Source organism: Aedes albopictus, chromosome 2, assembly GCF_035046485.1.
Source record: "Aedes albopictus strain Foshan chromosome 2, AalbF5, whole genome shotgun sequence".
In the NCBI taxonomy this organism is placed as follows: domain Eukaryota; kingdom Metazoa; phylum Arthropoda; class Insecta; order Diptera; family Culicidae; genus Aedes; species Aedes albopictus.
The window spans coordinates 504,320,640-504,342,481 of NC_085137.1; the positions used below are offsets into that span (position 1 = coordinate 504,320,640).

At 41.1% G+C, this 21,842-nt stretch overlaps 1 protein-coding gene across 1 annotated transcript; it reads right to left on the minus strand.

The window, feature by feature from the left end:
• Positions 1-70: 70 nt before the first annotated feature.
• LOC109410129 (peptide-N(4)-(N-acetyl-beta-glucosaminyl)asparagine amidase) lies at positions 71-21,617 on the minus strand. The gene is made up of 3 exons (XM_019683659.4): positions 20,502-21,617; positions 607-1,508; positions 71-542 (listed from the first exon to the last, which is right to left on the minus strand). The coding sequence occupies exons 1-3, from the start codon at positions 21,356-21,358 to the stop codon at positions 385-387; spliced, it is 1,917 nt and encodes a 638-aa protein (XP_019539204.3). The 5' UTR covers positions 21,359-21,617; the 3' UTR covers positions 71-384.
• Between the last annotated feature and the right edge of the window lie 225 nt (positions 21,618-21,842).

Sequence of the window (21,842 nt, forward strand, 5' to 3'; positions counted from 1 at the left end):
GGCGATTCCCAAAGCTGTCATGATGACTGTCTTAACTTTTATCACCATTTCCAGGGATGTCATCGTTTGAAGCGAGGGGGAGCACATTTTTTTAGCGCAAATATGTTTATATTCTTCGATCACAAATAAAAAATACCCCTCTTTCCGTTTCTGAACGACTAGAAAACGTTCGAGTCAACAAAGCTCCGATATAAAATTCGAAAATATTGTACGTATATGCCTATAAATTGCTTCTGCGAAAGTCTTATACTAAAGCGGTACGCTAAAATAATGGATAACTAAAATGGTTTCGTACTAAAACTGGAATAAAGTACATTTGATAAAACTACTAGGAAAAGTCATAGCTACATTGTTTATATGTTTACTTCATGCTCTAACTAAAACTTACATGAATTGCACATTTACCTCAAATGGATAGCCCTCGTCATATTTTCCCTGGCGAAAAATTTGCGAATGCTGCCACATCTGGCCACCACTGAGCTTCAACTGGATTGTGAACTTTCCCAGTCCCACCAGACTCTGCAGCGACGGTAACACCGTTCCTGTTAAGTAAATCGAAAGTTACGATTAGTTATAGATTTGAGAAGTTATCTAAAGCTGTCTCACCATCTTCCTTCAAATATTGAACGTCTATTTTGGCTCCCTCATACGTCTGTGTTCCGATCCTGACTTGAATGTCCTTCACCCGCATGCCCTGGATGGAGAAGTCAAACTTCCAACTAACAGTGCCCGCAGCAGTGCCTTCGGTTCTGGCCAGATAAACCATCTTCCAGTCGTGTTCCTCCTTACGGAAGACGTTCTCGCTCGTATATTGGCGACTCTTCCAATCCTTAGTGGTCTCCGTCATTACCGGTCCCGTTGGCCCCTTTAGGAATCGTTCATAGGTATCCTTGGCACAAGAATACCTCACGTTGAACTGTTTCGTTCTGATCTCCTGTTCGCTAGGAATGAATATATAGAAGGTGTTCAGCTTTTGCTCTCCTCTCTGGAGCCTCCATTCTAAACTGCCAGAGCTTCTACCCTCCAACTCCGCTTGTGTGGGAGGTCGAGAGCAGAGCAATTCCAGGCATTCGTCCACCGTCCGTTTGCGTAGGAACTTCAATCTAGGCCCGGAAACTTTTTCCCTTCGCTTGGCTCGCAGCTTCAAAATCGTTTCAAGCAGTTCCTTCTCCGAGCAACTCTTCCTACTCTTAATAACAACAGGATGCTGGTTGGAGTACCTCCAGGTAACATCCTGGACGTCCTCCCGCGAAAAGGCAAACACATACGTCATTTCCTTTTTCCAGCCGTGTTCGTACATCAGCGGCGAATCGATGGCATTTTCGCACGGATCGACGTGAATCCAGCGACGCTTCCGCGCCGAATACACCTCGGTCCACACGTGATCCCCGGTCGAGAAGACGAACCGAGCCTCGTACCCGAGAGCTCGACACAGAAAGGTGAAACAGTTGGCCCATTCACCGCAACGGCCACAGCGAGTGTGCAGCAGTTTCTCCACGTCGTTGTACCTGTGGAATTCGAATTGGAAGTAACGAGTTTAGCTTAAATTATGTTTATTTTAGGATACCTAATTCAATTTGGTAACATCTTTATAACTCTCAGTTGAATTATGCAGGCAGCTCGATCGTTTGATAAAACCTATGTTTTGAATGTTTTGAATACCTGGACGATGACCAATCGCATCCGTTGGCTCTTGCAATTCCAATAACAAAACCTGAATCCCCGTGTCCGCTATGAAGATTGTAGAGGTTTCAATATCATTACTAGGCAGGTGGCCAACATATCCAACATTTCTTTCATCCTTTCCATCCATTCTGAAAGAACCCCTTCCAACATTCTAGAAGACACCCTCTCATGACTTTGAAGACTTCTGAGGGAATTCGGTGATCATCCTTTTCAGGGTTCTGGGAGAATCGCTCTCATGGTTTTGACAGAATCTCTTTCAACATGCTGGGAGACATCCTCTCTGGAGTCTGGGGAAATCCCTCTCTGAATTTTTGGAGGATCATCTCAGAATCCTGTGGGAATGTCTCTCCATAGCTTGAGTATAACACTGCAATCTGAATAACAATTATCATCTCAGTATCTTGAAGGTGTTATTCATGGTGATACTTTGAATAACATGTTATTTAATTTCCAGTCCATTCCAATCTGAACATTGCATCAGGATTCTGGGAAAATTACTCTTAGAATTTTGGGAGGCATCCCTTAGGATTCTAGTGGAATTCCTCTTAAGATTCTAGATAAAGGGAATTCGTCTGACCTTTCCGGAGAAATTCCTTTCAGGGTTCTAAGGAAATTTCTCTCAAGATTTTGAGATAACATCCCTTAAAATTCTGGGGGAATTAATATTAGTATTCTGGATAAATCCATCTTTATATTCTAGGAAACTTCCTCTCAAATTTCTGAGAGACTCCTTCTCAGGAGTCTGGGTAATCGTTTTCTGGATTTCATTTATTTTTTTCATTTCATTTATTATTTCCATAAACTCAAGACAATGTCTTTTCTGTTCAAGCGTAGTTCGGTAGAATGAAATGACACGTTAGATTTTGATGAAATGCCTCTTAGGATTGTGTGAGAACTCCTCTTATCATTCTGAAAGAATGCCCCTCAGAATTTTGGGTGAATTGCTTTCAGTATAATTGGAGTGCATAATAATGACGACTTGCTCGTACTAAGGTTAGCACAAAAGTGAAAAGTTATGCGATTTTTACGGATCGTCGATTGCACTCTAACTTGATCCGTTGATGTGGTTTTGTTAATACGTTGTCGATCATTTTTGCTCTCGAATGAAAAATAAGTGCAATCCACTTATTCCAACGATTTCTTCAAGTATTTCTTTCCAAGTATTCCTTGAAGGACTTCTGATAATTCCTTCGGGGATATCTTTTACGATTTATCTAGCAGTTACCTCAAGGACTTCTACAAACAAATCTTCTAATCTTTACTTCAGAACTTTTTTCAGGGATTGCTTTAGAAATTCTTCTAAGCATTGATTTAGGAATACTTACAATGATTGCTTCATAAACTACCCCCAGAAATTCCTTCAATGACTTTTTTTTAGGAATTTCTTCAAGCATTCCTTCAGGAGTACCACTACGGATTCTTTCATAAAGTGCTTCAAGGATTATGTCATGAAGTCCTTCAAGGAATCCTTCAGATTAGCCTTAACGAAGTTCTCCAAGGATTGCTTTAGATATATCTCCAAGAAGGAATCTTGCAGGAGTTCCTCGTGGAAAATATATTTGATGAACTTCTGAGATGCATGGAAGCATACCTAAATGGATCTTTGGGAGAATTTCTAAAATAAATTGGAATAATTTTCGAAGGAATGCTTGCAGCCCTTTTTGGAGGAATTTCTAAAGGAATCCTTGAGGAATCATTTAAAAGAATTTTAAGATGTATTCAAAAAGAATCATTGGGTTGCTTTGGGTGGTATCTTTGATAATATTCTTGGAGGATTACTACCAAAAAACACTGAAATTCAGCATAACTTGTGAACAGGACCCAAGCGCGTTTTAGTAAAGAAACATATGTTGGTCTTATCTTGATTCGCCCACGTACACCTATACTGTCGTTCTACGCATAGTCGTCTCATGTTATATGGGATTCCCATATAAATAACATGCGTAGAACGGAAGTATACCTACTACTAACAAATACCGTAATGTGTGTTCTTCCTGATAGCGGTGCGCGATCGAAACCATTTTGTTTACAAAAAAGGATTCTTAAAGAAATTTTGAAAGCAAAGAAGTTATTGTAAGAATGTATTACGAAATTCTTTGGTGCAAATAAAAAAAACAATCTTTAGAATTCCTATAGATTTCCTTGGACGAATTTCTGCGGTAGGCCATTTTGGGAATTTCTGTACATTCCCCTAAAGAAATTTGTTCAGGAATCCTTTGGGGTATGTGTTCATAATTGTAGGATTATCTGAAGATACACTTTGAGAAATCCCTGAAGGAATCTGTGTAACTTTGCTAATATTAAATCCGAATTTCTTGAAGGGTTCTTGAACGAATTGTGATAGAGGACTTGAAAAAATTGCAAACGGAATCTTTGGATGATTTCCTACAGCAATTATTGGAAGATTTATTTTAAAAAAAATCGATACAGGTGTAGCTAGAAATATGTTTGTTTTTTATCTGTATTGACGAGATTTTTAGCCCTTGGCTAGTTCATCTCGGGACCCACGCTTTACTTCCCTTCCGAAGGAAGAACTCACATTTTGCGAGTGTGTCGGGAGTGGGATACGATCCCAGGTCCTCGGCGTGATAGTCACGTGTTTTAACCATCATACCAAATTCGCTCCTCAAAGAAATGTTTGAACAATCGTTGAAAGGACTTTCAGAAAAAAAAAACCGTATGAGGCATTGCAAAAAGAACGCTTGAAGAAATTTCAAAAATGTTTTTAAAGAATTCCTTTTGGAAATTACGAAGGGATCATGTGGAGTAGCCTACAATCGTTTGGGGAATGGATTGTGGAGATCTTTAAGAAACTCTGAACAAAATTCCTTCAGAAATGCTTGGGGAGTTCCCGAAGCAATCGCTGGAGCCACTTTTGGAGGAATCTTGGAGGAATTTGTAAGAAAGTACACTGAAGTTTTCTTACACCCCGTAACGTGGGTAGATCACCTTAGAATGGTGCGTTGCGGTGTAAGATCTACCAAATCAAATTTTGATCTTGATATTTACCGTATTTTTAAATATTCCAAGATCAAAGTTTGATGCTCTTTTCCTTGTGTTTTGTAGTATTTGTGTTTCAATGTACTGCTAATTAACATTTTATTTCAGCAGGATTCAGGTAAATGTATCGTACGATATGAATAATATTTTAAAAATGTGTAACTGTGGCGAGCGTATCACTAATATGTATCTTATTTGACGTACGATGTTAATATTATTTTATATTTCAGATTATCAACCGAAGAATCTAGTAACTCAACCAAATGCCAACAAGATGACGAGGAACCCAAGATGAACTGGGCAGACAACTGATTCGAAGCAGTCTAACAATGGTGTGCCTGAACGTTAACCAAGCGTATCCTTTGGAGTTTACCCTTCCACTAACAACACCCTAATTCCCTTGACACCTAGGCCTGAGAGATCGTAGAGTTGTCTACATTTTTCATAGGTGTCCAAAACTAACCATCCTTTCCCATTCCTCAGCAGTCGCAAGGACGTGGCCAGGACAGTGCTCGACCATTGGAGGATTGCGTCAGTCTTGTCTAAGAGTCAGAGTTAGTCCCAAATCTTTGTGCTTTGGTTCGGACGGGAAGGAGGCAACCCTCATAACAGCGGTCTAGAGCTGTACCACCTACGAATTTGTGCGACTCGCTTAATGCTAATGCTAAAGTACACTGAAGTTTTCTTTACGCGGTCCGTCAAAAACCGTCGTAAAAAAATCCGCGTTTTTTTCTCAAAAAACACGCGTAAAATCGTCAGGATCACATCTACCGTGACGTGACTTTTTTTACGACGTTTTTTTTTTAAATAACGCGGTTTTTTTACGCGGTACCATTACCGTCGTAACAAAAACTTCAGTGTACTTGAAGTAATTCCTAGATGAAGTGTAAAAGATATCCAAGCAAGAGTTTTTAGAGTTCCTCGCTTGGAAAAAAATGGTTGAAAATTTTGTTTGAAGTTTCGTGAAGGCAATCCGGACGAAATTGGTGTTATCGCTAAAGAAATCCTTGAAGGTATCAATAGAAACATTCCTGATAAAAATCTTGGAAGAATACCTAAATGATTCATTGAAGGAATTCCAGTAGAATTTCTTGGAGGAATTTTTGAATCCTAGAAAGGCTTATTGGAGGAATTACTAAAACATTTCTAGCAAAAACCCTCAATGGATCCTCTGCGGAAGTTCCCAAAGAATTCCTTGGCGGAATTTGTGTAAGGATCTTCGAAAAAATCTTTGTTAAATTATTTGTAAACCTCTTGGGGAAATCATGTACCTATGAAATTTATAAAGGAAAATTCGGAGAATTGCTTGATGAAATCATTTTCAGAAATTCAAAGAGAATACTTTAACCCTTTGGAGCCGGAGGGGTCATATATGACCCAAACATTGAAACGGCTGTATAAATTCACCCATTCGATAAAACAGAATACTGTCTTCGGCAAAGTTGTTGCAAATTGAGTCCTCTACAAGAGAAAAATAAGAATATTTGTGTTTGGGACTTCATTGATAACCTAGAACATCCTGAACACCATGAAATTTGGAAAAACGAAATAATTGACATACCACTTGTTCTAAAAGCTGAACTTGGATGTGGGTTACGTTTTTATGCATTCATATAGCCTTCGTCAAGAATATCAAAAGGTGTTTTATATTCTGGGATGTTCTAGGAGTTCCAAACTCTCCTATTGGGAAGTCCTTCAAATCTACATGAGTAATTATAAGTATTTTCGCCACAAATAATAGCATTGCATAACCTACTGGGATCCGTGAAGCTCCTGACATCTACAATGTCATTTATAGATACTATAGGAATATTCCAGGTCAGCCAAACTACCTTGGAGTTCAGAACTTCAGGTCTCCACTCGTAACAGTAGCCATATCTGTTATACTGAGTAACGTTGCATAATCAAAAGCAGTTACTGGAGCAATCTGAAGTTTACTAACTTATTATAAACCTTTGGGACATTCAGAGTCGTCCAAACTGTTCTATAATGAAGTCCTTGAAATCTACAAGAATAACTATATGTGTTCTCACCATAAATAATAGTATTGTATAATCTGCGGGGATCCGCTAAGCTCTTCAAATCTCAAATGTCATTTAGAGACACTACAAGGATATTCCAGGTCAACCAAACTACCTTGGAGTTCAGGACTTCAGGTCTACACTCGTAACAGTATCCATATCTGTTATACTGAGTACCGCTGCATAACCAACCGCAGTAACTGGAGCAATCTTAAGTCTACTAGCTTATTATAAACCTTTAGGACATTCAGGGTCGTCCAAATTGTTCTATAACAAAGTCCCTCAAGTCTACAAGAAAAACTTTATGTGTTTTCGCCATAAATAATAGTATTTCGTAATCTGCTGGGATCCGCGAAGCTCTTGAAATATCAAATGTCATTTAGAGACACTACAGGTATATTCCAGGTCAGCCAAACTACTTTGGAGTTCATGACTTCAGGTCTACACCCGTAACAGTATCCATATCTGTTATACTGAGTACCGCTGTATAATCAACCGGAGCAATCTGAAGTCTACTTTGTTATTATAAACCTTTAGGACAGTGATTCCTAAAGTGGGCGAAATCGCCCCCTTGGGGGCGAAAACGACATCGAAGGGGGCGAAAATTTTAAAATTAGAAATTGGGGGGCGAAAAATCCAACAAGGGGGCGATTTTCCGAAAACCATTTCAATCAGAATGATTTTGGGTATTTTTTGAAAGTTTCGATCTCTTTGTCAAGAGAAGTTTTTGTCATTGTCTGAAAGTTGGTCGAACAAATCAGCTCGATTGGAAAAGTTTCTATATCAATTTGGGATTTAACAGGCTTATTATACCTTACCCAACAATATAATAAGTTCCCCTTGAACGGGTTGTAATTATTTTCAGAAAGATTCATTTTTTAAACCTAATCTCAACTCAAGTGCAACTATTTCGGAGAATTTGATCATGTGCTTTTCTTGAGCCATCAGCCAATAAGTGACAGCAGATCTCTTTTAAAACAACAGTTTTCGTTTTTTTTTTTTTTTGAAAACAGCGATACCTATATTTTTTAGTTGTGAATAATTTAAAATGCCAACTATCAAATAACATCTGATTTAATATAATAAATCAACTTAATGCACGTAATACTCGAATACATGTTTGAAATTTTAATATTTATGTAGTACATTTGTTGTTACCTGGTATTTTAAAAAATGAAGTAATTACAGAAATTATACTCGTTGATTATCGCAAGTTTACAACAATATAATTTGATACACTCTTCATGTTTAAAGAAATACGAAACTTGTGTGTCCTTGATTTGTCTCAGGTGTAAATTGAAAACGCGTTTTTTTTTAAAGCATTCATATATTCCATGTTATAGAGAAGCTTTGAAAGTATTTAGATTTTACCAAAGTTTTTCAATCGCATTTTGAGATTTCCTGATGGAATTTTAAACAAAATATGGGATTTTAAGATTGTATTTAAGATTCTTATGCCTTTTCCTTTCTTTGATTTTACAAATATCCTGTTATTCGAAGTTTATATTCAAGATGACATTTTACGCCTACCTATTCAGTAAAATTGCTGAAATTTTCAACTCTACTTCAAAGTTTTTTTGTTTTATTATTTGGCATATTATTTACGGAATTATCTTCGTCAAACTTTTGGAGTTTCTTTGAGAAAACCAAGACGGCTTATAAAGCTGAAACCTGAAACCCTAAAACCCTTCTTGCTTCTTCGATATTTGGAAATAATTTACATTTCCTTGAAATTCTAGCAAAATATATGGTTCTGAATGCTATTTATTCACGATTTTATATTATAAATTGAGGAGCCCTCTTCTTCCGATTTCAAGCTTTCAAGAACTGTCTTAAGATTATTTGTATGGTGATTAGAAAAAATACAATAAATCAGAGAAAATTGGGTTGATTTTGGAACTCCATACATTTTGTATGTTATGAAAAATTGGTGAAAAACTTTAAACCTCATTTTCTAAGTGGTTTTTTTTACCTGTACGAGATTTTTAGCCCTAGGTTAGTTCATCTCGGGACCCACGCTTTACTTCCCTTCCGAAGGACGAACTCACATTCCCTCAATTTCAAGCTGAAAATTAAATGAACATGTAATATTTTTTGGTGCACGTCAAAACAGTAAGAAAATAAAAAAACAGTGAAAAAAGCAGGTTTTGTTCTAGTGGCTTACAAAATAGACAGAATTTGTAGATTTTAATGCAATTCCAAAATTTAGAATCGTATTAAAAAAAGCAAGCTTAGGGGGGCGAAAATATTTTTTAACAGCTTCAAGGGGGCGATTGCTCAGACAAGTTTGGGAACCATCGCTTTAGGACATTCAGGGTCGTCCAAACTGTTCTATAATGAAGTTCTTCAAATCTGCAAGAATAACTTTATGTGCTTCACCATAAATAATTACATAGCATAATCTGCTGAGATCCATGAATCTCTTGAAACCTCAAATGTCATTTAGAGACACTATGGAAATGTTCCAGGTCATCCAAACTATTTTTGAGTTCAGAAATCTCGTAATATCAGCTATATATGACATACTGAGTAACGTTTCATAATCAATCGCGGTGACTGGACCAATCTGAAGTTCACTATCTATTATTATGAACCTTTGGGACATTGAGGGTCGTCCAAACTATCTTGAAGTTTAGCTCTTCATAGTAACAGTAGTTATTCTCACAATGAACTTTAAACTGTAATCTGTAATCTCGCTGGCATATCATGAGAAGGACGCGAATGCACCCCGGTGTAAAGTGTCATTAATAAACCAATAATAATAATGACATCATGAGTCATTTCAAGATAGTGTTGAGATATTGCAGATCAACAACACTTCTCCGAAGACCATAGCTTTAGGTCTACTTTTGTGATAATGGTTTTTGCCACTGTACTTGCCGAAGCAGTTAGAGGAACAATAAGCGTTGTTATACATTTTTGGGATATTATCGGCTTCCTTACTGTTATGAACCTTAGTTGATGAAAACAACCACTGTAACTTTCAGAAGACTTACTGGACATGATAGATTACAAATCGTAGCTTTGTCATCTGAAAAAAAAATACCGTTGCATTTTTAGAATTTAGGATTTAAACTCAAGAACAGTTTGGATGACCTGGGATATCCCGACTGATCTGTTATTGTCTATTAACCTTTCACAAGACATACTGGTCATGATAGATTACAAATCGTAGCTTTGTATAATGAAAGTTACCGTTACACCCGCAGACCTTAGGATCTAAACCCAAAAACAGTTTGGATGACCTAGGATATCTCGACTGATCTTATATTGTCTATTAACCTTTTAGAAGACTTACTGTTCATGATAGATTACAAATCGTAGCTTTGTATAATGAAAGAAGTTACCGTAACACCCGCAGGCTTTAGGATCTAAACTCAAGAACAGTTTGGATGACCTAGGATATCCCAACTGATCTGATATTGTCTATTAACCTTTCAAAAGACTTACGGGACATGATAGATTACAAATCGTAGCTTTGTACAGTGAAAGAAGTTATTGTTACACCAGTAGTTTTCAGGATGTAAACTCAAGAACAATTTGGATGACCTAGGATATCCCGACTGATATGAAATTGTCTATTAACCTTTTAGAAGACTTACTGGACATGATAGATTACAAATCGTAGCTTTGTACAATGAAAGAAGTTATCGTTACACCCGTAGACTTCAGGATGTAAACTCAAGAACAGTTTGGGTGACCTAGTATATCCCATCTGATCTGATAATGTCCATTAACCTTTCAGAAGACTTACTGGACATGATAGATTACAAATCGTAGCTTTTTATAATGAAAGAAGTTACCGTTACACCTATAGACTTAAGGATCTGAACTCAAGAATAGTTTGGATGACCTAGGATATCCAGAAAAAATATTCTTCATAATACTCCATCGTTTTGATGCTATTGACCAGCAAAACTACAAAAAAACGTATAAAAAACTCCATAATAACGCTTGGAAAAATTCCGGCTTCAAAGGGTTAATGAATTATGGACGAATCTTTGGAGAAATCGCAAGACGATTAATTGAATGGAATACTGAAGAAATCTTTGGGAAAATTCCTGAAGGAAGTTTGAGAGGAATTTCTCAAGACATCTTTGAAGGAATAACATAAGAATTTTGAATAAAACTGTTCAGAACGGGGTCGAAATCACGGGCGTCAATTTCGGGGATCACTTGGACACAAACTACGACGCGATTACTTATCGAAAAACCGAATATATTTTCAAGAGAGGAGGCACTTTATTTGCATATGGCTGAGTTCACTGTGGTTTATTAACTACTTATATCTATATACTACTGTGCTGGTGACCGGTCTGGTTGGGCGACGGCGAAAAGAGGAAGCTCAAAATCGCCTAATTAGCTTATGGAATGCGAATGCGTTTTTTACACAATAGAATGTGAGGGTGCGTTACAATACGCAATTTTGGTAGAAGCTGGATTCTATAGCAAGATTTAAATTTAAATATTGTGTTGAAATATTTCTAATCCTAACGTAGACCGGCCACTGAAATGAATATTTCATAATAACAATAATAAATCAATTCATGGATGTTGAATAACAAAAGTGATTCACTTATCTGAAGTATCTTCTGCGGCTTCTTCGGTGTCTTCCTCCATCGTCGACGGTAGAAGACAGAGCTTGGACGGTGGTCTCTTGAAGACTCCAGAAACGGTACGTATGGTCACAACGCGTACCACGCCATCTTGACCAGGGTGAAGCTGCATGATGCGGGCCAATGGCCAGCGAATCGGTGGAAGCTGTTGATCCTGGACAATCACTACTTGACCAACCTTGAGGCCGACCTTTCGTGGGTTGATTGAAGCTTGATGTTGTAGCTCCTTGAGGTACTCGGAAGTCCATCGGTACCAAAACTGTTGCACCTTCTGCTGCGCTGATTGGTACCTGTCCAGCCGGTTGGCCGGGACGTCTCGCAAATCCGGTTCAGGAAGCGCTTGGAGGTTCGAGCCCACCAAAAAGTGACCCGGTGTGAGCGCTTCAAGGTCGTTGGGGTCATCCGATAAAGCGACCAAAGGACGGGAGTTCATGGCTCCCTCGATTTGCACCAACACTGTTTCCAGGTCCTCTTGCAGCAACAAACTAATCCCAATTTGGCGAACGAGGTGCTTTTTAGCTACTTTAACTGCGGCCTCCCAGAGGCCGCCGAAGTTTGGGGCACGAGGGGGGATCATATGCCAATTGATCCCATTCGTTGCGAGACAGGTAGCGATACGAGCATTTTCGGTTCGGTCATTGAGCATTTGGTAGAGAGCATGAAGTTCGTGTTTTGCCCCAGCAAAGTTTGTGGCGTTATCCGAATATATGTGTTCGGGTAACCCACGACGAGCAATAAATCTCCGTAGGGCAGAGAGAAAGGATTGCGTCGACAAATCTCCGACTAGTTCAATATGAACAGCCTTAGTGCTGAAACATACGAACAGTGCTATATAGGCTTTGGTTGGGGCAGATCTGCGTATTTTGGATTTAACGAACACCGGGCCGCAGTAATCAATGCCGGTTGAAGAGAATGGGCGGCTAGGTGTGATTCGGGCAGATGGTATTTGACCTACCGGTTACCTAATTGGATGAGGATTGACACGTGTACAGCGGTGGCAATTCCATATCGTACTACGAACTGCCCTTCTCCCGTTGGTTGGCCAAAATTCGTTCCGTACAACAGCTAGTGTATGCGAAATGCCGCCGTGCAGCAGCTTACGGTGATAGGACGTTAGGAGCAGTTTTGTAAAATGGTGAAAGCCAGGTAGCAATATCGGGTGTTTTGTTCCATAGGGCTGAGCAGAGAGTCGCAACCGGCCACCGACTCGTATTATGCCGGATGGATCGACGAATGGGTTCAACAGCTTCAAATTGGATTGAGTTACAACTGTCTGTCCCTTTTTCAAAGCACGGAGTTCAGCTTGGTAGCACTCAGTTTGAACCATTTTGACCAGGGCAAGCACTGAGTGGTCGAGCTCTTCGGTGGACAAGAACCCTGAGTTTACCTTTTGTTTCGTTCGGGCATTGTTGACGAAACGAAAGCAATAAGCAACTGTTCGAACTAGTCGGTGGTACGAAGAAAATCGGGTGATTATTGGGTTAGGTGGGGGTGGGGTCTGTATTGCGAAACTGGTTATCTTCCGCTCTAGCAGCTCATCGTTGTCCGACTCCTTCAAACCAACGTTTTGTTCTGGCCAGAGTTCCTCTCCCTCCCGCAACCAGTCAGGTCCGTGTCTCCAAAGTTGACTCGACGTAAACTGCTCAACTGCCATGCCCCGCGATACCAGATCCGCGGGATTTTCCATTCCGGATACGTGTCGCCATTTGGATCCGTGGGTTAGGATTTGGATATCTGATACATGGTTCGATACAAAAGTCTTCCATGCTTGGGGCGGGGAACGGAGCCAATAGAGAACCACCATCGAATCTGACCAGTACCAAACGGAAACCGCATCAATTCCAAGAGCAGTGCGAACCTTCGACGTAAGATGAGCAGCAATTTGCGCAGCGCACAATTCCAAACGGGGAATGCTACGTTTTTTGAGCGGCGCCACTCGGGACTTCGAAGTGAGCAGCTCGACCTTCACATTTCCGTTGACCCCAATAGTGCGCACATAAACACAAGCCCCGTATGCGACATCAGATGCATCTGCAAAGCAGTGCAGTTGCACATCCCCTTCCTCAAAAGCATAGCGATCCAGTCGGAAATTGGATAAGGCCGGTAGTTCGGTGACAAACGCCGTCCATTTGGATTGTATTTTGACAGGTACCTCCTCATCCCATTCCAACGAAAGCATCCACAATTGCTGCATCATTATCTTGGCCCTCACTACTATCGGTGCAATCAATCCAAGTGGATCATACAATCGCGAAATCTCCGACAAAATCTTGCGCTTTGTAATCGGTCCATCCTTCATTCCTACGTTGATGTCGAAGCGAAACTGATCGCTTGATGGCTCCCAGCTGAGTCCCAAAGTTTTGATCGTCTCGTCAGGGTCAAATGTTCGGTTGGATTGAGTAGCTAAATCCTCTTCGGGTACTCCTTCAAGGACCTCCTGGAAATTGGAACACCATTTTCTCAGCCGAAAGCCTCCACGGTTGAGTAGCTCTGTCATCTCTTGTCGCAGATGCACAGCTCTGTCGATGGTATTCTCTCCTCGGATGAAATCGTCCATATAAAAATCCTGCTTAAGGGCTTCGGCTGCGAGTGGGAATGAACTGCCTTCGTCGTCAGCTAACTGATGGAGAGTTCGTGTAGCTAAAAACGACGACGGCGATAATCCATACGTTACGGTGGTGAGAGCGTACTTGGTGATGGGATCATCTTTGCAAAACCGAAACAGTACGCATTGGAGGAGCTGATCGTCAGGGTGCATGCGGACCATACGGTACATCTTCTCGATGTCTGCCAGTAGAACTATTCTGTACCTCCTGAACCGAAGAACAATCAAATACAGCTCGTCTTGCAGAACCGGGCCGACCATTAGGGCATCGTTGAGGGAATAGCCTGAGCTGGTTTTTGCGGATGCATCAAATACACCACGAACCTTCGTGGTCGAACTCGACTCCTTCACAACCGGGTGGTGGGGGAGGAAGCACGTCGCAGGGGGCAGTTTCTCTTCGGGGGGGATTGCACGCATGTGCCCAAGGTTGATGAATTCTGCCATAAACGCTTGATACCTTTCCTTCAGGGGCTCATTTTTGTCCAGCTTACGTTCAAGGCCTTCTAACCGCCTTAATGCAGTGGGGTAGGATTCACCTATCATTCGAGAAAATTCCTCCTTTTTGGGATATTGGACCACATACCGACCAGAGGGATCTCTGGATACCGTCCGCTTGTAGAATTCCTCACAGTACTGCTCTGTTGGGGACAGAACCTTCGTGTCAACTTCCTCTACTTGCCAAAACTTCTCGATGTTTCTGTCTAGCGATTCTAGGGTGGATATATGACACAGAGGGGGGTGGGCAATTGGAGCATACGACGATTTCCCAGATACAAGCCATCCAAACACGCTTTCCACAAGTGTCGGCGATGACTCTCCCAAATTTATCCGGCCACCCTTCAGGAAGGTGTAGAAGTGTTCAGCACCGATAATCAGGTCAATCTTGCGAGACACGTTGTATTCTGGGTCGGCGAGGTTAATGCCCTCAGGAATGGACCAATTGTTCTTTGGGATCGTAACTGCAGGCAGATTTGTTGTGATGTTACGAAGAACCAGGCAATCTAATGGTACAGCGAACTTCTCCAATCGTGATCGAGCTTCGGTACTAACCGAGCCAACAGCCCGAATCTGCGCTTCACCGACACCGAAGATGGGCTGGTTGATTCGGCGGCGAACCAATCGCAATTGTTGGCAGAGTCGTTCACTCATCAAACAGCATTGCGAACCCGAGTCCAATAACGCCCGAGCAAAGTGCTCTCTCCCGTACCCATCAACAATGATAAGTACGACGGTAGACAAGAACACATTCACACTGTGTGGATCAGACACCGAGTTGGAAGATATGGATTGTTCAGTTGGCGCCGAGGTCGTCTCGATTTCACATCGTGCTACGTTAGTCGACTGAGGTGGTTGACCTTGACCGGAGTTCAAGTTTCCATTGCCGTTCGTTGACGAGTCGAACCCAGGATGCAGCAAACTGTGGTGTCGTTTCTGGCAAATACGACACGAAAACTTGGAGGAGCATTTGCGGACGAAGTGGTCTCCACGGAAGCAGTTGCTGCAAATCTTCTTGGCATTGACCAAATTCAACCGATCCTTCAGCGACATTTTCTCGAAAGCGGGACATTTCACCAACAGATGTTGTTGGCTACATGCATGACATCCAGGTAGGTAGTTTTCCGTTGCAGCATAACTATTGATCCTAGACGAGGGGGGCCCTTGGGACGACTTCAACGGCTTTGAGGGGGAACTGTGCTTGTTTGGGCTGGATAGTGCGAAATGATCTGCGTTGATCGATAGAGATTCCAGAGTGCGTATCTTTTTGGTGAGGAATTCAACCAGATTGGGGTACGTGGGATCGTTACCAGCGGAAACGTACTCTTCCCAATCTTTGAGGGTTTGCTCATCAACCCTGGAGCAAAGTAATTGAACCAGCAAACTACTCCATTGAGCTGTTGGTTCACCCAACTGTTCCAAAATTTTAACATGCCGTTGAAATTCCTCTACAACGACACAAAGTTTGGAAGCGGATTTGGAAAGCGATTTTGGGGGAAACGTAATCGCTTGCAGGTGTTTCTTTTTCAACAAATACTTGTTGGAATAACGGTTTAGCAGAGATCGCCAAGCAACACTATAGTTCGCGGCGGTGATTGTCAGGGATTCAATTAGCTTCAGCGCATCACCCTTCAGTGCGGAACGGAGATACTGGAACTTTTGGATGCAAGGAATATCCCCGGAAGAATGTATCAAGGAACTGAAGGAATCGTGAAACGTCAACCAGTCGTTCAGGTCACCATCAAATTGCGGCAGCGTAATCGTCGGAAGCTTCACGCCGATCGAGTGGGAAACTGCCGGTGCCGACGAAACCGCCGTCGGTGTTGGGACTGCTGCGGGAGGAGGTTGCAGCGACGTAAGACCACCTTTAACCCGAAAATACTGCTCTTCTACCTTTGCCCTAATGCTCATATTGCTCTTCACGAATTCATTGGAATCATCGAAAGTTTCATATTCACCTTGAATGTCCTCGAAGTTCTCCATCAGCTTGTCCAATCTAGCCAATCGTATCGCTACCTCCTTGGTGTCTCGTTCGGGATTGAAGTTGATCAGGAACTCATCGATGCGGGCGATCGAGTCCATGATGTTCCGACGCTTGAGCTCCTTCTGCTTCATCTTCTTCTCCGACATAGTGTGCGCCGGACGACTTCCAAATGGGAGCTGTAATGATCGAGAGGACCCAGGAAGTACCGAAGGGGGAGGTATGAAAACTTGGACAGACACTCACCTGTGCCTGTCCAAAGACAGGCCTTGTGTTATATTAATAGCAGGAACCTCGAACACGATGTTGATCCACGGACGTGGACTATCCGCTCGCGTGCATACAAAGCGGCTCGGCAGAATAAGCGCAATCGGCCAACCGATGATTGGATAATTTAATTCACTTTAGCATCGGCGGTGGTACTATCACTGCAGCAACAGCAAGAAGCAACAGCAGTTTCAATCCAGTGGGGGGAATGAGCAACCATCCACAGCAACAGCAGCAACAACTTCGTGTCTCCCAGCAGCAATCACACCAGAAATGGACTGAAATCGATCCAAAAAACCACCAAGGAAGCACCGTACAATGGGGATGGGAAATAATGGACAGATACTCACATGTACCTGTCCAAAAACAGGCCTTGTATGGTTGTACGGTACTGCAATCCTTCGGGAAATCCTCCCGACGGGTGATAGGGTTAGGTGTTAGCGTCGAATTACACGATCCAGAAAGTGATTTTCACACACCCGTGATCCTGGTCACGGCACCAAAATGTTCAGAACGGGGTCGAAATCACGGGCGTCAATTTCGGGGATCACTTGGACACAAACTACGACGCGATTACTTATCGAAAAACCGAATATATTTTCAAGAGAGGAGGCACTTTATTTGCATATGGCTGAGTTCACTGTGGTTTATTAACTACTTATATCTATATACTACTGTGCTGGTGACCGGTCTGGTTGGGCGACGGCGAAAAGAGGAAGCTCAAAATCGCCTAATTAGCTTATGGAATGCGAATGCGTTTTTTACACAATAGAATGTGAGGGTGCGTTACAATACGCAATTTTGGTAGAAGCTGGATTCTATAGCAAGATTTAAATTTAAATATTGTGTTGAAATATTTCTAATCCTAACAAAAACCATAGTAGAATTCATAGAGCAATCCCTGAAAAAATCCGAAAAGTAATCCTCGGTAGAATCCTTCAGGTATTAGTAAGGCGGCTCCAGAAGCACGGGATATCCTTGGTGAAATTATCAAATAAATTAACAAGAAATGCTTCATTCGATTGATGAAACATTCGCAAGACACGGTGTCTACTACCTGAAAAAACCTGGAAAACCGGGAATCCCCAGGGAATTTTATTTAACAGGGAAAAACCTGGTGTTGTGACGACCGTTAGTAAAACTGGCAACGCTTATCTGTAGAAGAAATACGTAACAAATTTTGAAAACGACGTATAATCAATGCTACACTATTGATTATACGTCGTTTTCAAAATTTGTTACTAAAATTAGTTGTGAAAAGTGATAAGTTCGGGCGGGAGTACTTTGAAGAGCGTGAAATGGGCACCAAATTGTAAATATAATTCTTATTATTTGTAAATAGATCTAACCTAAATAAACTGAATTTCAGCATTGAAGCTGCTACGAAGTAGAAGTCTGCTCTCAAATATTGGTTGTACGCGCTAAAGGAAACCCGTCCCAACACCTGGAATACTCAGGGAAATTTTGCAATAAAATGTAGCAAATCTTGTTACTTGTGGATCTTCTCGGAAAAAGAGTCCACAGATTTTACTAGATCATCGTGGGTATAAAAAAAAGTTTTCGATCATGTTATTATGTACTTAGTGTTAGTAAGTGTATCCATCTGGAAAATCGTCTACAACGATTTTTCCAGAAATTCCGTAAATTCTTTCTAGAATTTCTTTGGAAATACCTCTTGAAATACTTTCCTTTTTACCTGATTTTTCACGTCAATTGTCTTGACATTCCTTTTTGTATTTTGTATATTTTGTAAGAATTTTGGAGCAGTCTTATCAAAAATCGCAATAGAAATTTTAAGAAGGGATTTTTTGGCAGAATACCTATCCATTTTTTTAGAGGAACTTCTGTCGGAATCCTTGGATGATTGAATTACTATGCAATGGATTCTTTGGAAATTTCCTGAGGGAACTCTAGCATGAAGGAGAAATTGAGAATTCTAGAAATTCTAGAAGGACTACTCTTCCTCTAGCACAATTCCGATGTAGTTTCTTGGATGAATACCTGGTTCCGAAGAAATCATTGGAGAATTTTTGGTAGTAATTCTTTCTAGAATTTTTGGGTTCGGGTCTAGTGTTATTTGGGTGATCTTCTAGCCTAGATGAATCCTCAGAGATATTGATAGAATCTTTGGTGGACTTCCTGAACAAATTTTTCGAGAAATACTTGATGAAGCCTTTGCAAGAATCTTTTGAAGTACTCTGAAGTGAAGTGAAAACATCCTCGGAAAGAACACCGAGAAATCCTGAAGGAATGCTTTCGAAAACTACTTAATGACATCCTTGTATTAACCACTTAACCCTCTAATACCCAAATTTTTGATTTTGATCTAAATATCATTTTTCGTCATCTAAAATCGATTGAAACATGTTTTGGAAGATGATACTTTTTAATTCTCGATTTCGTGAATTTCAGTTTTTGAATTTTCTAATTTTTATTTTTGAACATCCCCACACTTTTATATTTTTTCTGAAAGCCAATTTGGGGAACGGATTTTTTGAGATGAAAACATTTTGAGATTTTATGATTATTGTTGAAATATTATTATTTGAAATTTTTTTCACGGAAAATTTTATTTTCAGTGTAATTTTAAGGAAAATAATTTTAGAGTGTATTCGATTCCCTTAAACTGTTAAACAAGGATAGAATGATTTGGGAAAAATTTAAAATCCGGACCAACAATTGAAAAGGCCGCAACAACATTGCGTAAACAAACACGTTTCTGTCGACTTAGGGCCTTCTGGGATCCACCCACGCATCTCACCACCATTAACAGAAAGCTTGATGTTTGCGCTTTCTGTTAGTGGTGGTGAGGTGTGTGGGTGGAGTTCAAAAGGCCTCAAGTCGACAGAAACATGTTTGTTTACAAAATGTTGATGAGGCCTTTTCAATTGTTGGTCCGGAAATATGTTAATTGTAGCGATTCAATACAAAATAAACAATGACTTCTAAAAGGTGACTAAAACATCAATTTTTCAATGATTTTTAAAAAATGTAAATACGCTTTAAAATACACCAAAAACCATTTGGAGATATACAGAACAGTCCTAAATATCAGCCAAAAATATAAAAAAATTGATTTTCCACGAAACAAAAATTACAAAAATGCTCAAACTATACCCCGTCTAAAGGCGGGATTGGGTATTAGAGGGTTAAAGGATTCTTGAAGACAAATATAAATATAAAATGGAATTCTTCAGCAATGATTTCTCAAAGAAACGGCAAAACAATCTTCGAATGATTTCCTGAAAAAATTGTTAAATATAGATTAAAAGAAGAAGTAATTCTTAGATAAAAATGTTGTGGTCATTGATGGAACTCATGGATGTATTACCGTGCGGTACCCATATTCTCAACGGTTAAGGGAATCTCACAACAAACACTAAAATAAATGGAAGTTCTTGTTGCTAGAGATAATACTTCACATTACCATCAAATGTGTTTGTTGTTTAGCTTAATGTATAAAATAAATTGAACCTCATAATAACTTCCAGTCTCTGAACTAGACATATTTTTCTTTGTGGACGACGTGCTCCTAATTATGGACACATAGTAACACTATGTACAAACAAATTCTCTACGTTCGAAGTTCAGTCAAAAACGATATCTTTTGTAACGATTGGATATTAGAATGGCTTAATAAAATTAACACCTCAACTCTCGATTCAATATATGCTTCATAAAAGGAAAATCTATTTTGCGTTAGCCGACTGTTCAGAATATGGAGCTGTCTATAATATGGTGCTCGCACGGTATATGTATTCATGAAAAATTCGCTAAATTTGTAAATTGAAAAGGCGGCAGGCCTCTAAAGTTGAACAAACCAAACTCACCTATAGAATCGCCTCGTCTCGCCACAGCACCTATACACCTCAACCCGTACTCCGTCCTCCACGTGGCTCTCGACCTGTTGGGTCTTCTCGTTGCCACAAACCGCACACGGCAGCGCATTGATCCACCGGAAGAAATCCGCCTTGAACCAACCGACCAGCTCCTCCAGCACCAGATCCACCATCCACGGTTCTTCGTCCTCGTGGTACGTGCCAGCTTTGATCATCTTCTGAATCTGCCGGAGCTTTTCCTTGGCGCGCGATTTGAGCGTTTCCAGTGGAACCAAATCGCGCCCACTTTGGAGCAGTTGTTCGTCCTCGTACTGCATGACCTGATCCGAGAGCAGCTCCAGCTGCTGCAGGAATCCATTCCTAGAGCTTACAATTTTCGGGAAAGCTATTCTCTGCTGGAACGACTTCCCGGCTCGGATGACCGGTTTCGGGACAACAATCACTTCCGCGTTCGCTTTCGCTTCCAACAGGGCAGGCGACGGCGACGACTGAACAATCGACGCCGACGCAGACGACGTCGAGGGTGGGCTTTTCATCAGCTCTTTGCGTTCGTTGATAAAATCTCGATACTTGCGCAGCTTGGCAATGACTACATTCGCGGGAAGGGTCAATGTGCCACTCGCCTCCACGTAGCCAATCTCCAGCATCAGCGGTTTCATTCCGGACACCGACAGCAATTTCTCCTTGATGGCCTTGTTCTCCAGCCGCACCGAGCGGTACTTCTCATTCCCGGGTTCCCGGATGATGTTATCCAGCAGCCGCAACAGCGTTTCCGCTCCCGTAACGTATCGATCTTTGGCGTTGGTCCGCTCCAACGCCAGGATCAAAGATTCGTTCAATGTGGCCATCGCAGCCGCTACCACGAGAGATTATTGAGAACACTGATCGGTGGACGACGATTACCCAACTTGGCGTCCGCGGTTGGAAACAATGCACACACGACACCAGAGGACGGAATGCACGCGAATGGATCGATATCCAATTCTAACACCACTGGCGACAGTCTTGCGAAATTGCTGACGAGACGATCCGAAAATGACTAAGCACCAAAACGGAGAGATCAAAACAAAAACTACTGGCGAGGCGCCTAACTGCTAGAGTGCTAGCTGCGCCTGAGTTGCTCAACGAGTGTGTGATGTTCGTAAATCCGAAGGACCACCCACTCCACCCCTCCGCCCGCCTGATGAGTAGTCGGTGTCAGATCGGTGGTCCGTTTGTAAACTATGTAACGAAACAAAAATGTTACTCCGACAAATCTCGCGTTACATTTGAAAAGGACCTATCCCTAGAACGTAAACATTGAGAAAAATCGACGCAAACATTTTCCATCAC